Genomic DNA, 23,072 nt, shown 5'->3' on the forward strand with positions numbered 1-23,072 from the left:
ACCCTGATCGAGAATCATATATGTGGGAGAGTGAACATCCCAGGCTGTAACCATCTAAACTCTGGATGCACACATCATCTACGACAGTGGTTCTTAACTTTTTGACTTCTTGGGACCCCAGTGAAAGACTACTGGGCACTCCGGACCGTCACCTAACCTATTTCTGTGATTTGTACCTCGAAACATTACACAAAACTACAGAAACAATTTTACATTAACAAATACATAATTTGTTAAATATTTTGTTAAATAAGCAAACTAAATGCACGTCGCAGCCTGGATGAAAAATAGCTGCCTGAAGCTCAACTCAGAGAAGACGGAGGTCCTCATCCTCGGACCTTCCACCTCCGCTTGGGAGGACGCCTGGTGGCCCTCCACCCTTGGTAGTCCACCCACCGCTACTGACCACGCTCAGAACCTCGGTATCATCCTCGACTTCACCCTCATCATGTCCCTCCAGATCAACTCCTTCGCTTCACCACTTTCAACTGCCTTCGCATCCTCCGCAAGACCTTCAAAGAGATACTCCGCCCCGAAGGCAGGAAAACGGTCACCCACGCATTCATAACCAGTAGACTGGACTATGGCAACTCCCTCTACGCCGGAATTAACAGAACTCTACACAAGCTCCAAACCACACAGAACACCGCAGCCAGACTTGTCCTCGGGACCCCACGGCACGAACACATGACCCAACACCTACGAGACCTCCACTGGCTCCCCGTCGAGAAGAGAGTAACGTTCACATTGCTCACCCACGCCTACAAATCCCTCCACAACATCGGACCCAAATACCCCAACTAGAGAGTCTCTTTCCATGTACCCAAGAGAAACCTCCGCTCCGCCGACCTCGCCCTGGCAGAGACCTTCTCCTACCGCAGCCAAGGGCTGGAACGATCTCCCTGTTAACATCAGACACTCCCCTACCCAGCACATCTTCAGGAAGAACCTCAAGGCCTGGCACTCCGACTTACCCGAGCTGCACCCTGATTGATTTATTGATAATTTTAATGGGACGGTTGGAGCGTTTGAAAATGTGGATTTATTTCAAAAAGACAAAGCAATATGATAGGCTTTAGATCACTTCTTTGCCTCTTTTGCTCCTAATGTATGCATTTTGTCAGTGCATATTAGTGCTTTAATTGAGATCACCATTCGTCCATACTCCTGTTTGGTGTACTTGAACTGCTCTCATGAATCAAGCTAAAACTATCAACTAAATTGTTAGCTTCTAATTTTAAATTCCTTCACATTTACAGAATGTTTAAAAATGTCGATTTCAATTTTTCTTTTTTGTGTAGATATAATGTATTAGTCTTTCTAATATTTAAAATAAAAGCAGTGGTGGGCCCCCTTAATAGGTGTAATGGTTGGCCAGGCGTCAACAGATCCCTGATTAATCACAACTTATATAGAGGCCTCAGACCTTCCCATATGACCTCTTATTATCAGACTCCACAGCTATCCCAAATTATATACTTTTCATATGAACAAGTTCATCGCCTTCCCTACTCCAGTGTATGGCTGATAGTATACCAGTCTATTTGTAGACATCATTCCCACTCTTCCTTATACTGCTGATTATGGACAATATGCTTCCGATCTGGCAATTTCGTCTTTTGAATCTTAAATTACATCCAGGCTTTGGCACATCACAGCACTCCGAATAGGTGGCGCTCCAGTTCACTGGGCCACATGGTCAAATGTAGGGATGTTATGAATAGATCATCCTTTTTCTGAGGGGAGGCTATGTACCTTTCCAACACTTTAGGCTGATTTTTGTTTGGGCTATCGATGTATTTAGAAATATAACCAATTAATAAACTGCTTGACTCTTTGCAGGAGACCCACTATGATCATCTTACAGGAATCCCCTATACGTCATTCTCCAGAGCCACACTGTTTGGGCTACATAATGTCCTTATGACTGAATAATTCTCTAAGCTCATTGAATGCATTAAGGCTTTAGTGGAAGCTCCAACACTAAAGGGCCTCCCATCCTCAAGACTGGTTACAGCTCCTAGGGCCACATGATACATTTCTCAGAGAAACTAGGGTAAATGTATTATACTTTAAAATCTTAACTAATTTGTACAGGTCACTACAGTGTTTGCCAAGGGTAGGGTTTCTTGATCATTCCAGATATTGGAGATGTACCCAAGAGAGATGTGGGCTTATTCCATATTCTATAGGACTGTCCTCCCATTCAGTCTGACTGCAGAACGATATGAACTAGATAGGCCAATTTCAGTATATTTGATATAGTTCTGACTAAGTCCTGGTCTTATGGCACGACATTTAGGACATTAACAGATTAACTTACCATGTCAATAGGAGGGTGACATCATTAGCTGTGACTCAGCTCTGCATTCTAAGTCACTGAAGACAACATGTTGAATCAACCCCAGACAAGCGGTTGACTGAAATTGCAAGGATTGTGGACTTTTAACATCTTTTTTACTCGATTAACAGCCAGGTTGACGTTTTAGCCAGATTTTAGGCTTTTTCCTGAGTTAATCTCCAAATGCGTAGAAAAAGACACACAGAATAACTGATGCTGTGGATAGGTGGTGTCATTCTCATTTGATCACCAAAACTTACATTCTCATCTATTGAGAAATGACACTTCTATCAGACAAATCCAGAGAGAGGTTGACACACCTGCATGGCTTTGTAATAGTTTGTATCACCTTCAGAAACCTATGGTGAAGGCTTGCTCTCTGCCTCCTTCCACACACTACCTGGATGGATGGATATATATATTTTGAGAAAGACTGCTTGTGCAGTTGAAACGCGTGACGTGGTTGAGCGTGGTTTGAAAATAAATCCCTATTGAGCAATCCTGAGTGTGCTGGAGTCTGTTTCTTTTTTTTGATAAGCACATTTTATTGATTTAAAAACATAGAAGCAAATCAGCCAATGCACGGAAATCACAAATATTAGTTCATTCACACCATCACCATAACCCCTAATCACGATCCCCATAAAATAACCCAGACGAAACACAAGTCCAATTAATCCGGACCCTCCACAGCCCCCAGCCATTTCCCCCGCACTTTACGATAGTTCTTAACACGCTCTTTAGCTTTATACATATCCAAGCCGCCGCAATGTCCCGCTTGGCCACCATATTAGCTGTGCTGCAAAACCGCTTATCATTCCTGGACCCGTCCAGCCTGTCAGTGATCCCCACCAAGGAGTGGCGTGGATCGTGAGGAACCTCCCAGCCCAATACCTCCGTTAGCTCCACTTCAATGGATCCCCAAAACTGCTTCAAGCGGGAACATGACCAAACCATGTAAAAGAAATCAGACGGGGCATGTTTACATCTTGCACACAACGCGTCTGGATACAGACCAGCTCGCTGCAGTCGCAGGGCACTGAGGTACGCAGTGTGCAGATAGTACAATTGAACCAGCTTGAGTTTGGCAGAGACAGTGACTATTCTGGGGGCCATAAGGGCGTCGCGCCAGTCTACATCATCAAGTAGGCCCACCCACTCCACCCATTGGTCCCTCAAGTTATCCAGGGATGTGGGAGTGTTATTAACAAGGGGGTGGTAGATACTGGAGCCCCCCTCCCCCCCCCCCCTTACCCAAGTCTCCCAGCAGTGTCTGAGCCTCGGTGGGACAGTATTCAGGAGTCTGTTTCTTATGGTGGGAACAGTCATTTGTGAAGATATATGTAATGTCCAAAAACCTACGTAGGAAGCACAATACACATATTTTATGTCTGGATACTGCAACACCTAAGAGCCGTAACCAATAAAGATGAGAGCTACCCAGTTGCCTGCCACTTCCATGAGACATGTGGGTAATGCAACCAGTTTGGTTTATGTTATAGACGCAATCCCCCAAAAAACTAGAGGGGGCAACAGGGAACTTCAATTAAGGAGGTTAGAATTTCACTACATAATCATCTTGAACAGCAGACTACCTAATGGTTTAAATTCGGACGAATAATTGTAAGTTCATTTATGATTAATCATTACTGATAACTCCCATTCTTTTACAGCAGCCAAGAGTAGTTTGTTTGAATATGAAGAATTGGAATCATGTTATATGAGAACACACTGCAAAAATTTCTTTTAGTTTATATTGAATCTTTCTTTAAAGTGTGCATATTAATGAAAGTGGTTCTCTCCTGTTGTTGGGCTAAGGCAACAATATATGCGGTGCAGTGGGGAGGATAGGAGAAGCAGATACCGACTCTGAGTATCTAGGCCCACTGGGGATATGGTATCTGTCTGGAAATTAATCAACTTTGGAGGTTATTAAAGGGAATGTGAAAATACCCACTAGGTTCAATATTTTTCTCACTAAAGAACCTCTCTATTCTTCTCAATACAAAGTTAAAATTAGGGCACCCCAGCTCATATAATTTCCTACTCTGAAAGTAGTAGCGACAGGAATTGAAATTGTATGGAATAGAGAACACATCATGTTAAGGAGGCAATGATGTTAAAAATCATTGTGATTGTATGTAAATGCTGAGATTGCATACATTTTGTTTATGCCCATTTTAGAATTAAACATAAAATTGAACAAAGGATTAACTATTTTATTTTTATGACATTTGAGATTAAGAGGTCAAGTAAATGGAGGGAAACATGGACTGAATCAAATGAAATTCTCATTGCAATTTAAGCTGATAAACATATGCAAGTATTAAGCATTGAACATGTTGTCATAACGAAATGTGAAAAAAATAACCAGAGTGTTTCTACTGTGTTCATGCCGATACACATGGTTTCCATGACAGTATATATAGCAGATCTAAACGGCGTCTACATTATGTGAGCAAGGTGGTGCAAACTACTGAAACGCATTTGAGCCTATCCCAGCCATGTCGTTGCCTTTTTAGAAAGATGGCGCAGGAGTGGTGAGAGATATATATATATATCATCCAAAGTGCCCGAAAGCTTTTGAAGGCGCACACTTGGCAAGCTGAACCTTCCGGTAATTTTTCTCAAGGCTGAAGCTGGCGCTGAAGTTACTTGGATTATTTCTTGTTAGACCTGACGCGTTTCATGGCTGCTGCCAATCATCAGAGGTCGCTTAATGAAAAGACTCGTGCAGGCAGTTTTCTGGTTTCTTTTAATTGATTATTGTCATGCCACGCCCTCAGTGGGCTGCTCAATGTTCAAAATTGCATGCTGGTTTTCGTAGTCCTATCCAGAAACGTAGTCACTCCTATAGTAGGTCCTGCTTTCGTGTCGTGATTTATAAGCATTATCTTCACCCATAGTGGGCCCAAATTCAGAGCGAGCAATTTACGCCGCAGTTCACCAAACCGTGTAGTCCGGATCCTGTTCCGAACACGGCCCCCTTCAAGGTATGTGGACGGTGCTGCTTTCCGCGACAGGGCTGCCGCGTTAGTAATTGTCATCCAAAGTGCCCGAAAGCTTTTGAAGGCGCACACTTGGCAAGCTGAACCTTCCGGTAATTTTTCTCAAGGCTGAAGCTGGCGCTGAAGTTACTTGGATTATTTCTTGTTAGACCTGACGCGTTTCATGGCTGCTGCCAATCATCAGAGGTCGCTTAATGAAAAGACTCGTGCAGGCAGTTTTCTGGTTTCTTTTAATTGATTATTGTCATGCCACGCCCTCAGTGGGCTGCTCAATGTTCAAAATTGCATGCTGGTTTTCGTAGTCCTATCCAGAAACGTAGTCACTCCTATAGTAGGTCCTGCTTTCGTGTCGTGATTTATAAGCATTATCTTCACCCATAGTGGGCCCAAATTCAGAGCGAGCAATTTACGCCGCAGTTCACCAAACCGTGTAGTCCGGATCCTGTTCCGAACACGGCCCCCTTCAAGGTATGTGGACGGTGCTGCTTTCCGCGACAGGGCTGCCGCGTTAGTAATTGTCATCCAAAGTGCCCGAAAAAGGAAGCCTACTATAGGTGAAACACTGTAACTTACCTGAATGCAACTGCAAGTACCAGAATGCATAAGTGGCCAACAATGTGAGCCACGCCCACTGTGGTAAATAAATAACGAACTACTAACACAGGTGAGCCTTTCCTTATTGCTGCAAGCAGTCCATGATTAAGAGGCGGGGTCCTCGAAACGCGTCGGACATGACATGGCAATCACTGGAGGCTGCGAGAACGAGTGTCGCCTCGAGGAAAACACTGTAGGGGCATTGGGAGTGCCCGCCTGAGCGCAAGGGCGTTTGTGAGACAAACATTGTACGCGGCTGCCCGAGCCGCGGTAACAGGCTCGAGCACCATTTCCAAGGTGAAAGTCTGGGGAGGAGACCATCTCCGCTCTGAAGGAACTTTGTCCCATGGCTAAATCAAGACACACAGAACTACCAGCCGACCTACTGCAGGTTATTTAATTGCTTTTAATGTACAGCAAAAAGGAAGCCTACTATAGGTGAAACACTGTAACTTACCTGAATGCAACTGCAAGTACCAGAATGCATAAGTGGCCAACAATGTGAGCCACGCCCACTGTGGTAAATAAATAACGAACTACTAACACAGGTGAGCCTTTCCTTATTGCTGCAAGCAGTCCATGATTAAGAGGCGGGGTCCTCGAAACGCGTCGGACATGACATGGCAATCACTGGAGGCTGCGAGAACGAGTGTCGCCTCGAGGAAAACACTGTAGGGGCATTGGGAGTGCCCGCCTGAGCGCAAGGGCGTTTGTGAGACAAACATTGTACGCGGCTGCCCGAGCCGCGGTAACAGGCTCGAGCACCATTTCCAAGGTGAAAGTCTGGGGAGGAGACCATCTCCGCTCTGAAGGAACTTTGTCCCATGGCTAAATCAAGACACACAGAACTACCAGCCGACCTACTGCAGGTTATTTAATTGCTTTTAATGTACAGCAAAAAGGAAGCCTACTATAGGTGAAACACTGTAACTTACCTGAAAATATAGTTAGTACAACTAACTATATAGGAGCAATTTCAATGGTTTTGTATGAATAAAATGTCCAGCTAACTATAACACCACTAAAACTTATAGTTTTTCGAGTGAATATATATATATATATATATATAAGTTTACTTGCGTATACAGCTTTATTACTTGGTGAAAGACTGAACCCGTTGGAGACAATAGTAGGTGGCAAGAGGAGGCTGCTTGATATTAACCCCTCCCATGCTCGTGACGGAACCGTTCCGTCACGAGCCTCGGGTGGGCTGTGCTGGTGAGAGAACGGTTCTGTCACGGCCCGCGGCGCGAATTCCGCACCTGCGCTGACGTTCTAATGGGCGGGCGGGTCCGTGACGGAACCGTTCCGTCACAAGCACAGCTCACCCGAGGGCCGTAACGGAGCGGTTCCGTCACGAGCACGGGAACGCCATGCGGCCCCGCCTCCCCCTTAGCGCTGCGGCGGAATAGCCGCCGCAGCGAAGAGGTTAAGGAAGCAAAAGCATGAATGAGGGTAGGACTGACTTAACGAAGTGGAAGATGAGATCAATAGACTCAACGAGACAGGTTGGGTGTCTGAGTAAGAAGAGTTAGGAGAGATAAGGTCTGAGGAACGCAGAAGGCTGCGTGAGTCGGGTAGAGAGATAAGTCTCCCTCACAGAACTTCTTACTTCAGGTGAGTATATGAACTCACAAGTGGCATTTATTATAATTCGATAGTCCTTCTTTGCAAGCTCTCACAGCAAGAAACATAAATACATAAGTAGCATCTAATAACCCTGTGGGGTTTTTGTGTAACGTTCTGGGTTGCGTGATATTGCAAAATGTAAAGTGTGCATTGATTTCACCTTCATTCTGGGGGAAACAGTTGGCTCCTGCATATGTGTACAGTTAAAATAACTGTAGAAATGTTATGCTATTGCACAAAGTAACACTCAAAAATTCTAAAGCATTCTGAATTCAGAGTTCCAAAAAGTCCTTCTAGAACTTTCCTAAGACACTTGTTTATTCGAAAGGGAAGATTATTTATATCTAAATTCAATATACATAGATAAAATATGTTGCCTAAATGACATTATCAGCCGAGCTGTTCACAGCAAGAGTATAAAAGTAGTCCTAACTGTTCAGGTGTTCAGTTTTTTTCTATCAATCTTGGACATAGGAATTATATTTTCTTGGGTTTAAGTCCACAAGGTTTGCAATTTGATAAGTGATTCATTTTGGTTTAAGCTGACGTGATAAGATAGCAACCTTATGTTTATGCTGCTTATATCATAAAGTTTATGCACCTGCAGAGACTTTTTGAATTTGATTTTTTAGCCTACGTGCAAGAAGAATGAGTTCTTTACCTATGTTTTGAGTTTTTTCTGATTTCAATACCGCTTAAAGAGCAAGTAATATTGCTCTATTTGTTCCAAAACAAAGTTAATGGATCACAAGTGTCTGAAGGTAAAGTTTGCTTAAGAAAAATAAATCAAATGTTTTAGTTCGTTAGAAATTCTAGCAAGTTAATTATTTAAGTTTCAGATATATTAACAGTTTAAAATGCAGGAGAAACCAAGAAGTCCAAAATACACTTCACATATCTCATTGTCAGAAGAAGAGGGTGAGGTGTTCCTTCATCTCAAGAACATGTTGAATTCCTGGATCAATAATTGGCATGAATGATAGCATATGACTGGTGATAATCTACTTTCAAATATGCTTGCTTGTGGGCCTCTCTTCAGCAGGTTGGGGATGTGATAATGTGACTTGTTTGAAGCTTGTGAAAAGCTGAGGACTTTCTAATCTCCCTTCTATACAGTGATGAAAGACATAGCTGATAGTCTTAGAACCTGAAATCCTAGAACTTTCTCTCCTTACTCCGCATTTGAAACTTTGGCCCTCTGGACTGTGGCTTCTAGAGGATTGTCATTCCTGGGAGTCATCCTGTGTCTTTGTATACAACATCAAAGATTGCCATTCTCACTGCCCGACACTAATCTATCATGAACAGAGATTGGTCACCTCCTGGTTCTCTCACAAGTCTTGCCAAATATAATGAATTAAAATGGCCCAAACGAGCGTGATTATATACTTGTAATATTTGGTACCAACCGTATACTACAGCCATTTTTTACACAATCAATATCTATCCAGCACATTTGTGCCCCATCCAGTTGTAGCAGGAAATACCATAGGCTATTTAGACTGAGAGGCACATTCACGCCCTACTGGCTCAGGCCTGTTACAGACTGGAATTCAGTTTGCAGTTTCCATTTTGATAGGGCTGCTGTGTGTAAAATACCAGTTATCGGTTTTTGTTAGCCATTTGTCTTTATTATTGTCGTGCCTTCTCCCGCTAGGCTGCTGGATCAAGTGTAGAAAATGTTATAGCGGCAATACGAACCGTAAGTGTTCATGGAATCCCGAGTGGAGTACTTGAAGATGAAGTCATTCAAGACCTACTGACGATCCATTTTCAAAAGGTGAAAAATGGCGGTGGAGATGTGGAAAAGGTTACCTACCCAACAACAGCAAAAGGAGTCGCATTTGTAACATTTGAAGATGTTAAAGGTATTTGTGTACAACCCATTGTTAGATTGCAAAACATTACATGTGTTAAGCAAAAATGTATTGTTTTCTATTTATTTATTTATTTATTTTAAAGTTTTCTATAGCGCGAACAAGACCCTTAGGTATCAGAGCGCTTTACATTACATGAGGTAGTTAAAGACAAGAGTTTGTAAATTCGTTCAATGTAAAGAGGTAGGTACATTTAAAAGCAAAAGATAGACATTATACATTAGACGTTATACAGGAAGTATATACATGGTATGTCATATTCCGATGTTTACATTAATACTTATATATGTAATATATAATAGATATTATATATGTTTGAATATGGCTAAAAATGAATGGTCTAGAATCATTGATTCCCAAATGCTTATAGTTTGTGTAGCTTTTGTTTTCACTCCTTTATCAAATGTTCTTTGACCTCGGTCCGACCTATGGAAGGAACTTATTTATTAGGAAGCTTTTCCTTTCCCTCTTGAAGGATGTAGTGTCTGTAATTTTTCTTATGCTTGGCGGAAGTGAATTCCAGATCCTTGGTGCTGCTCCTGAGAATGCTCTGTCGTACGATTTCTTCTTCTTGAAGATGGCTGGTCTCAGTAGCATCTCCTTTGCACTCCTGGCCGGTCTGCTTCCTCCGGAGATTTTAATTTTCTGAGCCAGGTACTTAGGTGTGTTGTGGTGTAGCGCTTTGTGGGTTATGCATGCCATTTTCAACTGGATTCTGGCTTCGTAAGGTAGCCAGTTTAATGCTTTCAGGTGTGGTGATATGTGGTCAAATTTTCTCGATCCGGTTATCAGTCTTGCAGCTGCATTGAGACATGCCTTTAGTGGTGCTGTTGAAATTTTTGGGAGCCCTGCTAGCGTTGTACATCCATATTCAATCCTTGAAATGACTAGTGATTGTACTGCCATTTTAAGATCGGTCGTGGATATGAATGGTTTCATTTTTCTGATGTAGTTCAGGTGATAGCGTGCGCTTTTTGCCATAGCTTTGATGTGGTCTTTCATGTTTAGGTTCTCATCAAGTGTGATTCCTAATGATTTTGCAGATTTAACTAGTGTAGGGGTGCAGTTTAACGCTGTGATCATATTGCACCATTCTTTCCCTTCTGTGTGTTTATTTGGTGGTGTGATTAATAGAAATTCTGTTTTTTGTGCATTTAGCTTCAAATGATTATCTGCTAGCCATTGTAACAATATTTTTAAGGCTTCATTCATTCTCTTGACGTCCTCCATGGATGTTATCTTGATGTAAATCTGCGTATCATCCGCATACATGTGATAGGATATCTTTGAATTTCGAAGGATTTCTGTGAGAGGTTCAATGTATAGGTTAAATAGTGATGGAGATAGCGTAGAGCCTTGCGGGACTCCAATTGAATTAGGGCTTGATGTTGAGAGTGACTGATTGAACAGGAATCTTTGTGTTCTATTCTGAAGGAAAGATTCAAACCATTTTAGCACATTTCCTGCCAATCCCATCCTGTTATGAAGCCTGTTCAGTAATTTTTCATGATTTACTGTATCAAATGCTGATGATAGGTCTAGGAGGATAAGAAGACATGTCTGATTAAGGTCTAACGCCTGTAGTGCATCATCGACAATATGTAGGATCGCTGTCTCTGTGCTATGTCCTGTTCTGAATCCTGACTGACAATCGTCTAGTAGTGAGAAGTTCGTGATGTGTTGGCTTAATTGGTTTTGGACACATTTTTCAATTAGTTTAGCAAGAATAGGGATGTTGGTCACAGGGCGAAAGTTATTTGGATCTGCTGGGTCCGCTGTGGGTTTTTTGATGATGGGAACGACTTGACCCGTTTTTAGGCAATCTGGCATGGTTCCTTGGGATAGGGAGGCGTTTATTATTTTCGTCCATATGGGAATCACAATATGATTTATTTCTTTGACGCACTTTGATGGGAGTGGATCGTTATAGTGGTTGTTGGGTTTGATGTCCGACAGTGTTTTGGCGATGGTGTTTTGGTCCAGTGTCTTGAAGTGATAGAGCGCGCGAGGTCACCCAGCCAATGATTCCGCCGTTTCCGGATTCAGGGCCCATATACTTTCAATTCACACTATTCATTGACAGGGCGACTTCACGGGCTGCTACCAATTGTGTGTGTTCCCTACTGTTATCACTCAGTGTACCTGACTTACCATCCACCGACACAGGTACCTATGACCTCAATGGATCAGGGGCCTAGTTGTAAAAGGAAAGGCAGCAAATGCAAATTCAAATGACATTCAATACTGTTGTAAAATGACCACGGACAACTGGAAGTTTTAAAATGTTTATCTAAAGTTCGTTTTCATCAAGCATCAAACTTACAAGAATAAGGCAATCAATAACCAAGATAATGAAAAGTACATAACTATAGAGAAATAAAGTCAGGGTAACCATTTAAATGCTAAAGTGAGATGCAAACAGAAAACCGCTATGAATTTAAGGCAGAAATCCTTTAGACAATTTAAGTAAGGCCGTTCTAGACCATATCAGAAAATGACAAACTGCAATGCAAAATATGATTTCTAAAAGGTAGGATAACATAGGACCAAGTTAAGAAAATATGCAATGGACTTTATGATTCAATAGTTTGCGGCAAAAGCATGGAAAAATCAACATGTGCAAGATGTCACTTTATTAAAGCAAAGACAGGAAAATAGAAAGGTGCAAGTTTAAAGAACTTAGAGCAGTATTTACCTAGACTGGTGTGGAAACCAAACCCTGGCCACGGGTCAGTTTAAGGACAGGAAACCCTCAAGGAAGGATACCCCTCAAAGGACAGCAGGTGCAGAATGGACACCCAGGACAGGACAGGATACCATCAGATTAGGAATCAGGACAGGACCTCAGGACAGGACAGCAAACCCTCAGGACAGGACCGCTCAGGACAGGACCGCACCCGCAGTTTGGAAGCAACGCCTGCGCTCCACCCTCTCTGCAGCTATCGATCAAGACCCCGATTGGGTCAGCGAACTCCCAGCAAAGTGCTTCGCCAGCACTTTAAGGTTCAGTAGAACCTTAGTCTATGGTCAATTTCGGACAGAGTGCTCCGCAGCGCTCTGTATCTTCAGTCACCTATTGAGTACGATGGGTCAGTGACAGGTCAGCTAAACCAGACAAGTCGGACAATTTCCCTAGGTGAACCCAGGGTAGATATACTGTTTTGGGACAGGGTACCACCCCTCAAGTGTTGCAAAGTGTCAGAATCCCCAATTTCGATTGGTCCTAAGGTAGGATTTGGGTAATACACCAATCATAACACACTATTTGGATGCTTCATTTACATATCTGGGTACCGCCTAGCGAGATTGGGGTTCCCATGAGAAACTGCATAGAAATACAATAGAGATATTACATTGTTTCGGAATAAGGACATGTGATTCCGTCCTGCTAGGGTTGCAGGTCAGTTCTCAGGAGCATCTTGCCCATCACTGCCAACTGGCGGTGTTCCATCAGCCAAGGTTGTCGGTGCCCCAGAAAGTCGCACATGCGTAGAAGGGACCTCCAAGATGGCTTTTGGTGCAGTTAGACCCCCATTCCCCGCGGTACATGAAAAGTAAGCGAAAACAAATTAATACATAGAAATAACATTATGAAAACACATCACAGGGTTTGTACTTTCAACTTATCACTATAAAATATACTTATGCAACCTAAAGGTTAGCTACATATAAACAAACACAAGAGTAGTGGCACGAGCAGTACCACGTTACTGGCAAAGCTATGTATTACGCATGCGCATAAATTTCCCTCCAACTCTGCAGACACGTCAGGACACGTGAGTGTGACTGACGCATGCGCAGTAACTAAATACAAGCGGCGGCCATGTTAAATGACTCGAGTGAATTATTTTAGTAAAACACATATGCAAGCATCCAGAAACCTCGTTTAAACATAAAATATCGTTTGTAAAACATACATGTGATTACCTTGTTACACATAAACGAGGTTCATGACTTCGGCAAGTCGCAAAATATGCGAAGCTTTGCTTCATCAATCCCCTCTTTGATGATATTTACTATCATCACAAAATTTTAATGGAACCAGATGCCAACTTTCTTTCACACTTTGTACAACTCTATCTCTTCCAGCAATTTCTCCAGCTTTTCCCTTTCAGTTTTGGTAGGGTGAGAATTCTTCACCTTTTTATAGATCTGATTATTCACTTCCTCCAATTCTAGCTCATCCACACTTCGTTTCACCCCTCTTGCATTCACTTCATGCTTTCTGGTGTGCTTACGGCATTTGCAACAGACGAATATGAAAAATAGGATGAGACCTATAATTCCAATTGGCATCAGTACTTTAAACAATAAGCCTTTACCTATGCTAGCAAACCAATGACCTACATTTGAGAGACCATCTACCAGTCTCTTCCAGGCACTATCAACCTCGAGTGGTCTGAGTTCCTTTGCCAAATTAGTAATGTTTCTCACATATCTTTTGAGCTGCACACTTTTGTCCGGAATATAAGTGCAACAATGTTGCGCCTTCAACATCCGGCAGACTCCGCCCTCTTTCGCCAATAAGGTATCAAGAGCAAGTCGATTCTGCAAAACCATTGATCTGATCGCAACCATTTCAGTATTGACCAACAGAAATCCATGAGCTGTCTCAGTCGACAACACATCCACTATAGTGGACAATTTGCAAATTCTGTGAGTGTTCAGAATCACTCCCACTCCAGGTATCAGTGCACTGAAAATACTACCCATTATTTCACCTATGCTTTCTCTTTTACTACGCACTAAGCCATTAGTATTTTCACTGCTTCCAGCAACTCCATTCACATGGTATATTTTCGGGAAGACAATGCCAAAATAGCAGCTTCCATACCAGTGATCCGGCAATTTGAAATAAGCCTTGTCCCCACAAATATAATAAATTCCAGGAAACACAGGCTCTGACCCATTTTTGAAACCCCAACCTCCAATTACCTTGTAATTATGTTCGCATTCACTGGAACCAATGAAAATGTTATTATAATAGCTAGTCTTCTCGCGGTGAAGACATAGCTTGGCTTTCTTTTCAAAATCCAGCAACAGAGCAGGACCCGCCCCACCAGTTGAGGTGCCTTCCATGTTCTCTGCCCACCTTGGTCTTTTCTGACTTTCGTCATTTTCTTTCTTTTGTATTTTAATTCTCCTTTTCTCTGCCATGTTCAGGAACATCTTTTCCTGCTCACGCAAAGAGCAAGTCAAGTTATCTCTGTGTGCGTCACCTATGTCAATATCACCAATAGTCAGAAAATAGTCTCCCATATATCGTATTACGTCGCTTTTGGTATGTACAGGATTCAAGTTCCCACGTATAGGAAGCTCAGAAAAGATCACGTCATTATTAGAGTAATAGTACTGTAACGGTCCTCTTTTGTAAAATAAACTAGCTAAAATGCTACAGGAGATTCCGTATGTCAGCGGCAAGTGATGGTATGTCACGCCTTCAGCTACAGAGGTAGGTAGCTTCATGCAGACATAGCAATCTTCAATTTCCATAGTCTCTACATAGTGTATTAATAAGTTTGCGAAAACATTTAAGCGTGTCCTGTTTTTAATTCCATGATAATGTAGTTCTCCCTCATCTGATGCTTCTAAGTCTTGTTTTGTTTGTCTCAGTGCTCTCTCATGTCAGGCTACACTCTGTGTTGTCAGCTCTTCACTGTCAGTATTTACAATTTCCGTAGGGACAATATTAGTATCTTTGCTTACAGCAAAGGGAATGAAAATTGTTAGTCCTATCCAAACTAATATCAGGACAACTACACTACAGACACATACCTTGCAGCATGTTTTGCAACAGCTGAGACTAGGTCTACCATTCACGTTTGAATCAGACATTTTGGCTCAGAAGAAGTTTTTTCGACCCCTCTTTGTGACTTTACACGAGTATCTTACTTTGTGCAAATTCACGGTGGCTCTTCTTCTTCTTCGTCAGAGTACTCAGGGACGGGCTCTCCGTCGCTTACGTCAGTTATATCAAGATCTTCAAGTTCTTCCAACACAAGTGTCCATTCAGGTGACTTGTACTTTTTGTTTTGTCTCTTTATCCGATCACTCCTTCTTTTGGAAGTGTCTTCTGGTTGTTCTGCTATGCGAGCACTTCTCCTTTCTTCTGCACATTTTTCTTCTACTGTTTTTATTCTCAGTCTCAATTTCTTTATGTATCTAGGCTCAAGATGCTTTCTTTTCTTAAGTCTTTTGGTTGGTACTTGAACTTCGTTCCCTTCTCTTGCCCTTTTGTTCTCATTAACTGTTGGCAATTCTGTTTCAGTTTCTTCTTCTTCTATCTGACTAATTCCAGGGCTAGTATCTGTTTCTTCTGCCTGGGTACTAATCTGGCCTGGTTCAGGTGAATTGAGTGTTTGCTCTTCAAGTGTCTCTGACTCTGTTTCCTGAACACGTTCTTCTAATTCTATCTGATCCTGTTTAAGCACTTCGATCTCTGAACTTTCTTCTGCTCGAACTATTACACTATGTCTAGTCTGTCCCTTCCCGATATCAGGTGTCAGTGGAGGAGTATCAATCACTTGCTCTGTATTCCTCACTGGTTCAGGATCCTTCACTTGTTCAGTATCGGGCACCGGCTCTGCAGCATTCACTTGTTCTGTATCAACCACGTGCTCTGTCCCTGTCTGACCTTCTCCTTCCTCAGTTTTGATGTGAATCTCAAGAGTCTGAGGTTCTTCGCCTGTGCCTTGCTTTTCCTCTCTAGTCCACTCTCTACCTTCCCAAAGTCGTTCACTTGTTCGAATGGGGTCTTCGGTGAGATCAATCAAGGGAATCCACTCCTCTGGCCATATGCTCGGCAGCTCGTCTTCAGCTACTTCTGGCTCAGCTTCTTTGACCCCTTCAGCAGGCTGGGCTCCTGGTAGTTCGTTGTCAACTATTCTTGGGCCAACGTCTGCTGATTCTGTAGCTCGACTGGTACTGGGCTGTACGTCGTCAGCTACTTCTGGTCTGGCTCCTGCAGAGTCCTCTGCGGGACGTCCTTCTGCTTCAGGCACCTCGTCTGGTGGTACCTTCTGGGTGTGGCTGGCGTGTACCCAGCGTGGAACTCCTGCACACTTTACTGCTGTGGTAGTTACCAGGATCACCTGACGTTTTTCTCCCCACCTTGGCTCCAGGCAGCTCTTCCGAGTATGCTTCTTTATCTTCACCCAGTCCCCCGGGACTAGTTTGTGGAGAGGAGTCGTTGGATTGAGGATGGCGTCTTCTCCGATCTGGCGAGAGATAGAACGCACTTGGTCACCCAATCTCTTGCAGTATTCAAGCACCAAATCATCAGTAATACTCAACAGTTTGCTTCCAGGCACCCATGCTTGTCTCATCACTCTTCCCATAATGATTTCATGGGGACTTAGGCCTGTTTTGCGATCAGGAACACTTCTGAGTCCCATCAGGACCAAGGGCAGGGCCTTCACCCAGGTCAATTTAGATGCATCACACAGTTTTGCTAGTCTGTTTTTGATAGTTCCATTTATTTGTTCCACTACTCCAGAAGCCTCTGGACGGTAGGCACAGTGAAGCTTTTGTGAAATTCCAAAGGCCTTACAGAGTTCGTCGATCACCTCATTATGAAAATGTGAGCCTTGATCTGATTCAATAGTGACTGGAACCCCGAACCTAGGTATCAGTTCTTTTAATAAACACTTAGCTACTGTTTTTGCGTCATTTTGGGGAGTAGGGAAAGCTTCCACCCACTTTGAAAATAAACAGACCATGACAAGGACATACCGCTTCCCTTCACAACGGGGCATGGTGATGAAATCAACCTGTATTCTCACAAAGGGACCCCCTGACCTCCCAATTTTTCCCAGTTCAACCACAGTCTTCTTCCCTGGGTTCATCTTTTGACATGACAGGCACCTCTGGCAGAGGGACTCTGCTACTTTCCTGAACTTTTTACTGTACCAAGTCTGTTGGAACACTAGAATCATGGTGTCCCTACCAATGTGTGATCCTTCATGTATCAATCTCGCCATTGTGCTAAGTAAGTGCCTAGGTAACACAGGCATACCAGTTGGGCCCAAAATGACACCATCCACACGTCTTGGTCGACACCCATCTTCCTTCCACTTCTCTCTTTCTTGCCAAGGTGCCGACTGCTGCCACTCTTTCACTTCATCCCATGTAGGCACTTCTTCAAGCACCTGAAGTTGGCAGCTGGTTCCTGGCCCCCCTCGTTTTGGATTTACGATATACCGATCTCTGGCGCACCATTGGGCCACGCGATCAGCAAAATCATTTCCCATTGATACAGTGTCCATGTCCTTCTTATGGGCGACACACTTTACCACTGCCAGTTCCTTTGGTAACTGGATTGCCTCTAAAAGGTCTTGAACAACTTTTCCATTTCGAATTGGGGTACCTGATGAAGTCAGGAACTCCCTCTGTAGCCACAACTGGCCAAAGTCATGCACAACCCCATAACAGTACTGACTGTCAGTATACACTGTTATGCGTAGGTTCTTCCCAATTTGGCAAGCTTTTATCATAGCAATCAATTCAGCTACTTGTGCAGACTTTATGTGATATAAATAACCTGCTTCTTCAATTTTGGTTAAGGAAACTACCGCATAGGCAGCACTCAGGCCTCCTTGTTCATGTCTCAGACATGAACCATCCACAAATAATTCCTTGTCATGCACAGGCAATGGTGTTTCTTTAATGTCTGGACGTGGCTTGGTATTGAATTCTGTTAAATCGATGCAATCATGCTCATTGTTAGACCTGACACCTTTTGGCGTGGTTCTTCCCCCATCTTTTTGCCTCTGACTCATGTGTTCTGATGCTGTGCTGGATTTCGTTTTTGCTGATTTAGATGTTTTGGACACTCTGCCACTGCTGATCAGTGTCAGAGTGTAAGTGCTCCTTCTGTAAATGGTGATATTGATTGAGTATACCTAATTGGCATATTTGTATCACCACGAAGTCCCTAGTAGAGGGCACTGTGTGTGCCAGGGCTGGTGATGACAAATGCTACTAGTGGGCCTGCAGCGCAGATTGCGCCACCCACATGAGTAGCTTTAAAAAGGTGACTCAGGCCTGCCAGTGCAGGGCCTGTGTGCAGTCAGTGACTGCCATGTCAGCCTGGCCAGTGTCCCCACTGGCTAGGCCTAATCCTTCCCTGTCTGTGCACATTAGTCACCCCTATGGAAGGCTCAAGGTACCCCCCTGGGCAGGGTGCAGTGTATGGATAAGGTAGAGCATGTGCTAGTGCAGGTACTATGCTCTGGTAGTGGGCTACAGCCATTTTGTGTGCTCACCGCTGTAAGGCTATCTTGCTCCATAGAGTAACATGGAGGGGGGCTAGGCCCATGTGATACCAGCCTATCTCCCCATAGGAACAAGATGGGACATAAGTGAAAGATATCCCTGGACTCAGAATTTAATGACACATCTTTTAGTGAAGGGTGTTTTTAAATCCTGTGTTGGAGAATAGCGCTTTTAGAAAGTGGCTGTTCTCTTGTCTAAACCTTTCTGTGTGCCTGGGTTTGTGGAATGTCTGCCTGGTCTGGATGTGACAGGAAGGGGCTGCAGAGCCCCAGAGGAGAGGGTCGGAGCCATCCCGGGGATGAAAGGGCACATCTGCCTGCTTGGGAGGAGGGAGGAAGGAATGCCAGATAAGTGCTGGGCTGTGCCTGCCTACCTCCCCCACATTAGCTCTCTCCTGGTGGTCAACTGACCCCACTGGCCCTGAAGCTGACAGGAAGAAGAAAGCCAGAGACACCTCAGTGCTCCGCAACCCCCAGAACTGGTTTAGACTGGACCCAGGGCCTCCATGCACAAAGAACTTCAAAGACATTGGGGGGTATAAGGAAAGGACCCCTGTCTGCAGAGAATTAGATTCTGAAATTCTGCAAGCAAGAAGGAACCATCGCTGGAAGGAGGACAGCTAGAGAACTGAAGGAAGACTGCCTTGCTGTGTGCTCTAAGGGCTGACTTGTTCTGCTGTCCACCTGGAAGCTAAGGAGAAGAAAGGGACTTTGCTGTGTGCTGTGACCCTGCCTACTTGAAACTGCCAAGACTCTGCTGTGTGCTGTGTCTACATCTGAATCTCCAAGGGCCTGAGAAGAGCTGGCCTCCTGCTTGGAACCCAGGGCTAAAGGTTCCTAAAGCTATCCCAGGAAACAGCTGCAAAATCGTGCTGTTGGGACCCGGGACGCGTGGTGCTGGACTGCGGAGCGTGAGGAGGAGATCGGTGTGCTCATCGGCACATTAATCGTGAGGGTTGGAGGCTTGTGGAGCCTCCCCTCGTGAAATCTGCTCCCAGGTGGTGGCAAGGTCGAGAGGGGGGTCTAGCTCTGACCAGCGCCCTTTAAAACCCTTTGCCGCCAAATCACCGTCGCAGCCTGGGGCCAGGATCACCCCTGGAAGTTGCTGTTCGTGACCAGGAGCGGCCGCGGCGAAGAACGAAGCCGCCGCGACCCCATTGGCTGAGGGAGCCGAGCCCCCTCACTAACGCCGCGACGGGATTGGCCCGCGCGGCGCAGCGTCATCAGCTGTGGTGTGCCGTGATTGGCTGAGCCTGCGGAGCGTCATCGGCGAGGCCGCGCTGCCATTGGTTGGCGGCCTCGCGCTTAGAGGGGCTCGACTGAGGGCCGCGACCGGATTGGCTGCCTCCGCTGAAGCTGCGGGAGGTGCCGAAGGATTGCCCAAAATCACCGCCGGGACCGGGGAAGAGCTCTGACCCCGCCGAGGGACCTGGAAGCGTCCCGCACCCCTGGCCCGCCGTCCCTCCAGCAGGTGAGCTTCACCGCCTCCCCCGCCGCTCGTTGGATTGTCGAGAGCGGGCGGGAGAGGAAAGGGGACCGGCCGGGGCGGGGACGCGTGCAGTCTGCACGGCTGGTGCGCAGTGGTGCGCCTGAATCCCAGGAAGACGCGAGGCTGCCCCGGGGACGAGAAAGAGTCCCTGGGCCTCGCGAGGGAGTTGCAACAGCGCTGGGAGCCCATAGATATAGGTACACGTGGGCCTTGCTTTCCTTGTTTTCTGTGCTCATGTTGAGAGCATCACAGGTACAAATCAGTGGCCATATTTTCTAAAGTGCTGATTTAAGAGACTAGAGACTATTTTTGTTTTGATTCTGAGAACTGCCTATTTACAAGAACCATTAAGAATTAAGTGCAACATTTTTCTAAATGAAGTGTTTATCGTGCAACTGCTTGATTTACCTTGCTGAAACTAGATAAAGTTATATTTTGAATATACTTACCTGTGTGGTCTCAGTTTGTGGTGGATTGGGAATTATTGTTGTGTTAAGTGCAAATGTTATCCACATTGTCTCCGAGTTTAGCCTAGACTGCTCGCGCCATGCTACCTAGAGGGTGAGCAGGGGTTATCTCAGAGGGTTATTCCGTCGCCCTGACCGGAGCTAGGGGTCCCTACTTGGGCCAAGGTACTTACCTTTGCCAACCAGAGACTCCCGGTTCTAACATTGGTGGCTCGCGGTGCGGATTTTGAACTAATGATTGCACTTGACCTGCAGTGATTTCTTGTACATCACTAGTCTAGTTTAGCGGAACAGGTTGCGCAGGATTTTTTCTTTTTGGTGAAACCTTTTTAGTTGAAAAAGGGTAGGGGGTACCATGTCTCAGAACGCGCAAAGCATGAATGCAGAAGGGGAAGTGGAATTTGAAATCCAGGAGTTGCTCACCTATAACAAGGAGCAACTGAGAAAATTCTGCAGACAGCTTGAATGCCCAGTAAGGGGCGGCGCAAATAAGGAAGAGCTACAGACAGCTCTGAGGGCCTGGTGGGAGGCCAAACATGGTGACCTGGAAGCTGCTACTGGAGAGGGAGACACACCGGAAAACGGGTTTTTGCCCAGTGAATTGCCAGTGAGGAAGCCAGGGTCTAGGACCGGCAGCGACCACTCCAGTAGGGTTATGTCTCCAGAGGAAATAGAGGAGAATCAGCGAGTCAGGGCCCATGAGATTGAGCTTTTGAAGCTCAGGGCGGAAGCCGATGAGAAGAGACTGCGCCTGGAAGTTGAGAAAGAGGCGCAGGAGAGAGCGGCGCAGGAGAGAAGGCAGGCGCTCGCTCTAGAGGAGAAGAAGCTCCAATTGGCTCATGAGAGGAGCATGAAGGAATTGGATTTCAAATATAAAGAGAGGGGGTCCAGTTCTAATGGTGGCAGCGCACAACCAGTACAGGCGGGTAAGGTATACATACCAAAGGATCTGGTACAGAATTATCAGAGGGGTGAGGATATTTATGCGTGGTTCAGAGCGTATGAACTTGCCTTAAAGATGAATGAGGTGCCTGAGAAGAATTGGGGAGCAGGATTGTGGAAGCATTTTGAGGCCTCTGGGAGGGATGTTTTGGCACCCTTAGAAGCAAAGGATGCTTTGTCCTACTCCGCCATGAAGGAGGCTTTGTGCCTCAGGTATGGGCTCACTGCTGAACAGTACCGCCAGAAGTTTAGGAACTTCAAGAAGCTTGATTCAAGTACTTGGGTGGAGTGTGTGAGTATGTACACGCGTGCACTGGAAGGTTGGATGAAGGGCAGCAAAGTTACTGATTATGTGGGGTTGTGTCACTTGATTAGTAGGGAGCACTTAAGTAGTTTGTGTGTCCCAGAGCTGCGCCAGCATCTTTTGGATAGTAAGTTAACTGATCCCAGTGAGCTTGCTAAAGAGGCGGACCGGTGGACTAGCACCAGGGTCCACAAGGGGGTGGTAAGTACCCCAGCCAAAGGTGGACAGGGTCCCCAGCAGAAGAGTGGGGGGGACACGGGTAATCAAAAGGAGTCTTCTAAAGGGCCCCAAAGTAGTTCCCAAGAGAAGGTGTCTCAACCCCCCAAGTCTAAGAAGTCCTGGCCCCATAAGGGCCCGCAGGACAAGAAGACCCTCACTTGCTATGCATGTAGGGAGGTGGGGCACATTGCTCCAAACTGTCCAAAGAAGAAATCTGCACCCACTGGTGCTCCAGCTCCAGCTCCGGCGATAGCCAGTGTAGCTTTGGGAGGGGATTTGATTTCTAGTGGGGAGGAGGGGTTAGCATTGATGACCCTTGTCTCTCTAGGAGACCAAGAGATGGCCCAGGAAACCTTGCTGCCCCAAAACACTAAGAAATACGGGCAGAAGGTGACCATCAATGGACAGGTGGTGGAGGCTCTGAGAGACACAGGGGCCAGCGTGACATCTGTTAGGTGTCAGTGGGTGTCTGAAGAGCAAATTGTTCCCCAGGTACTCCGGCCTGTGGTGGCAGCTGACAGTTCAGTGCGCTACTGCAGGCTGGCGAAAGTTCCATTTGAATGGGGAGGAGTCTCCGGTATTTTGGAGATTGTTGTAAGTGATGCCTTGCCTGTAGATTGTCTATTAGGTAATGACCTGGAGAGCTCCCCATGGAAGGAGGTGAAGCACCGGACTCACTTGGAGATGTTGGGTTTGCCTGCGTGGATCTGTGTGTCCACCCGTGCAATGACAGCAAGAGAGGGCGGTCTAACAGAGCTGGAGCCTGGAACAATGGCCAAGGAGGTCGTTTCGGACCGCGGGACAAACTTCATTTCTAAATATATGAAGTCCCTGTGGAGTGAGTGTGGGGTGACATACAAATTCACCACTCCTTACCACCCTCAAGGAAATGGTTTGGTTGAGAGATTCAACCGCACATTGAAGGGCATG

The 23,072-nt window shown here is 45.2% G+C and overlaps 1 protein-coding gene across 2 annotated transcripts in view; it reads left to right on the top strand.

The window, feature by feature from the left end:
- LOC144818522 (RNA-binding protein 43-like) overlaps positions 1-23,072 on the top strand; it is a 260,825-nt gene that overhangs the window by 209,246 nt on the left and 28,507 nt on the right. For both annotated transcript variants that reach the window (XM_078676030.1, XM_078676032.1), the window contains exon 2: positions 9,230-9,440. In XM_078676030.1, coding sequence (XP_078532156.1) covers positions 9,230-9,440 — 211 coding nt within the window. The remainder of the gene's footprint in view (positions 1-9,229; positions 9,441-23,072) is intronic.

The sequence above is a fragment of the Lissotriton helveticus genome, chromosome 2_1 (genome assembly GCF_964261635.1).
Source record: "Lissotriton helveticus chromosome 2_1, aLisHel1.1, whole genome shotgun sequence".
NCBI lineage: Eukaryota > Metazoa > Chordata > Amphibia > Caudata > Salamandridae > Lissotriton > Lissotriton helveticus.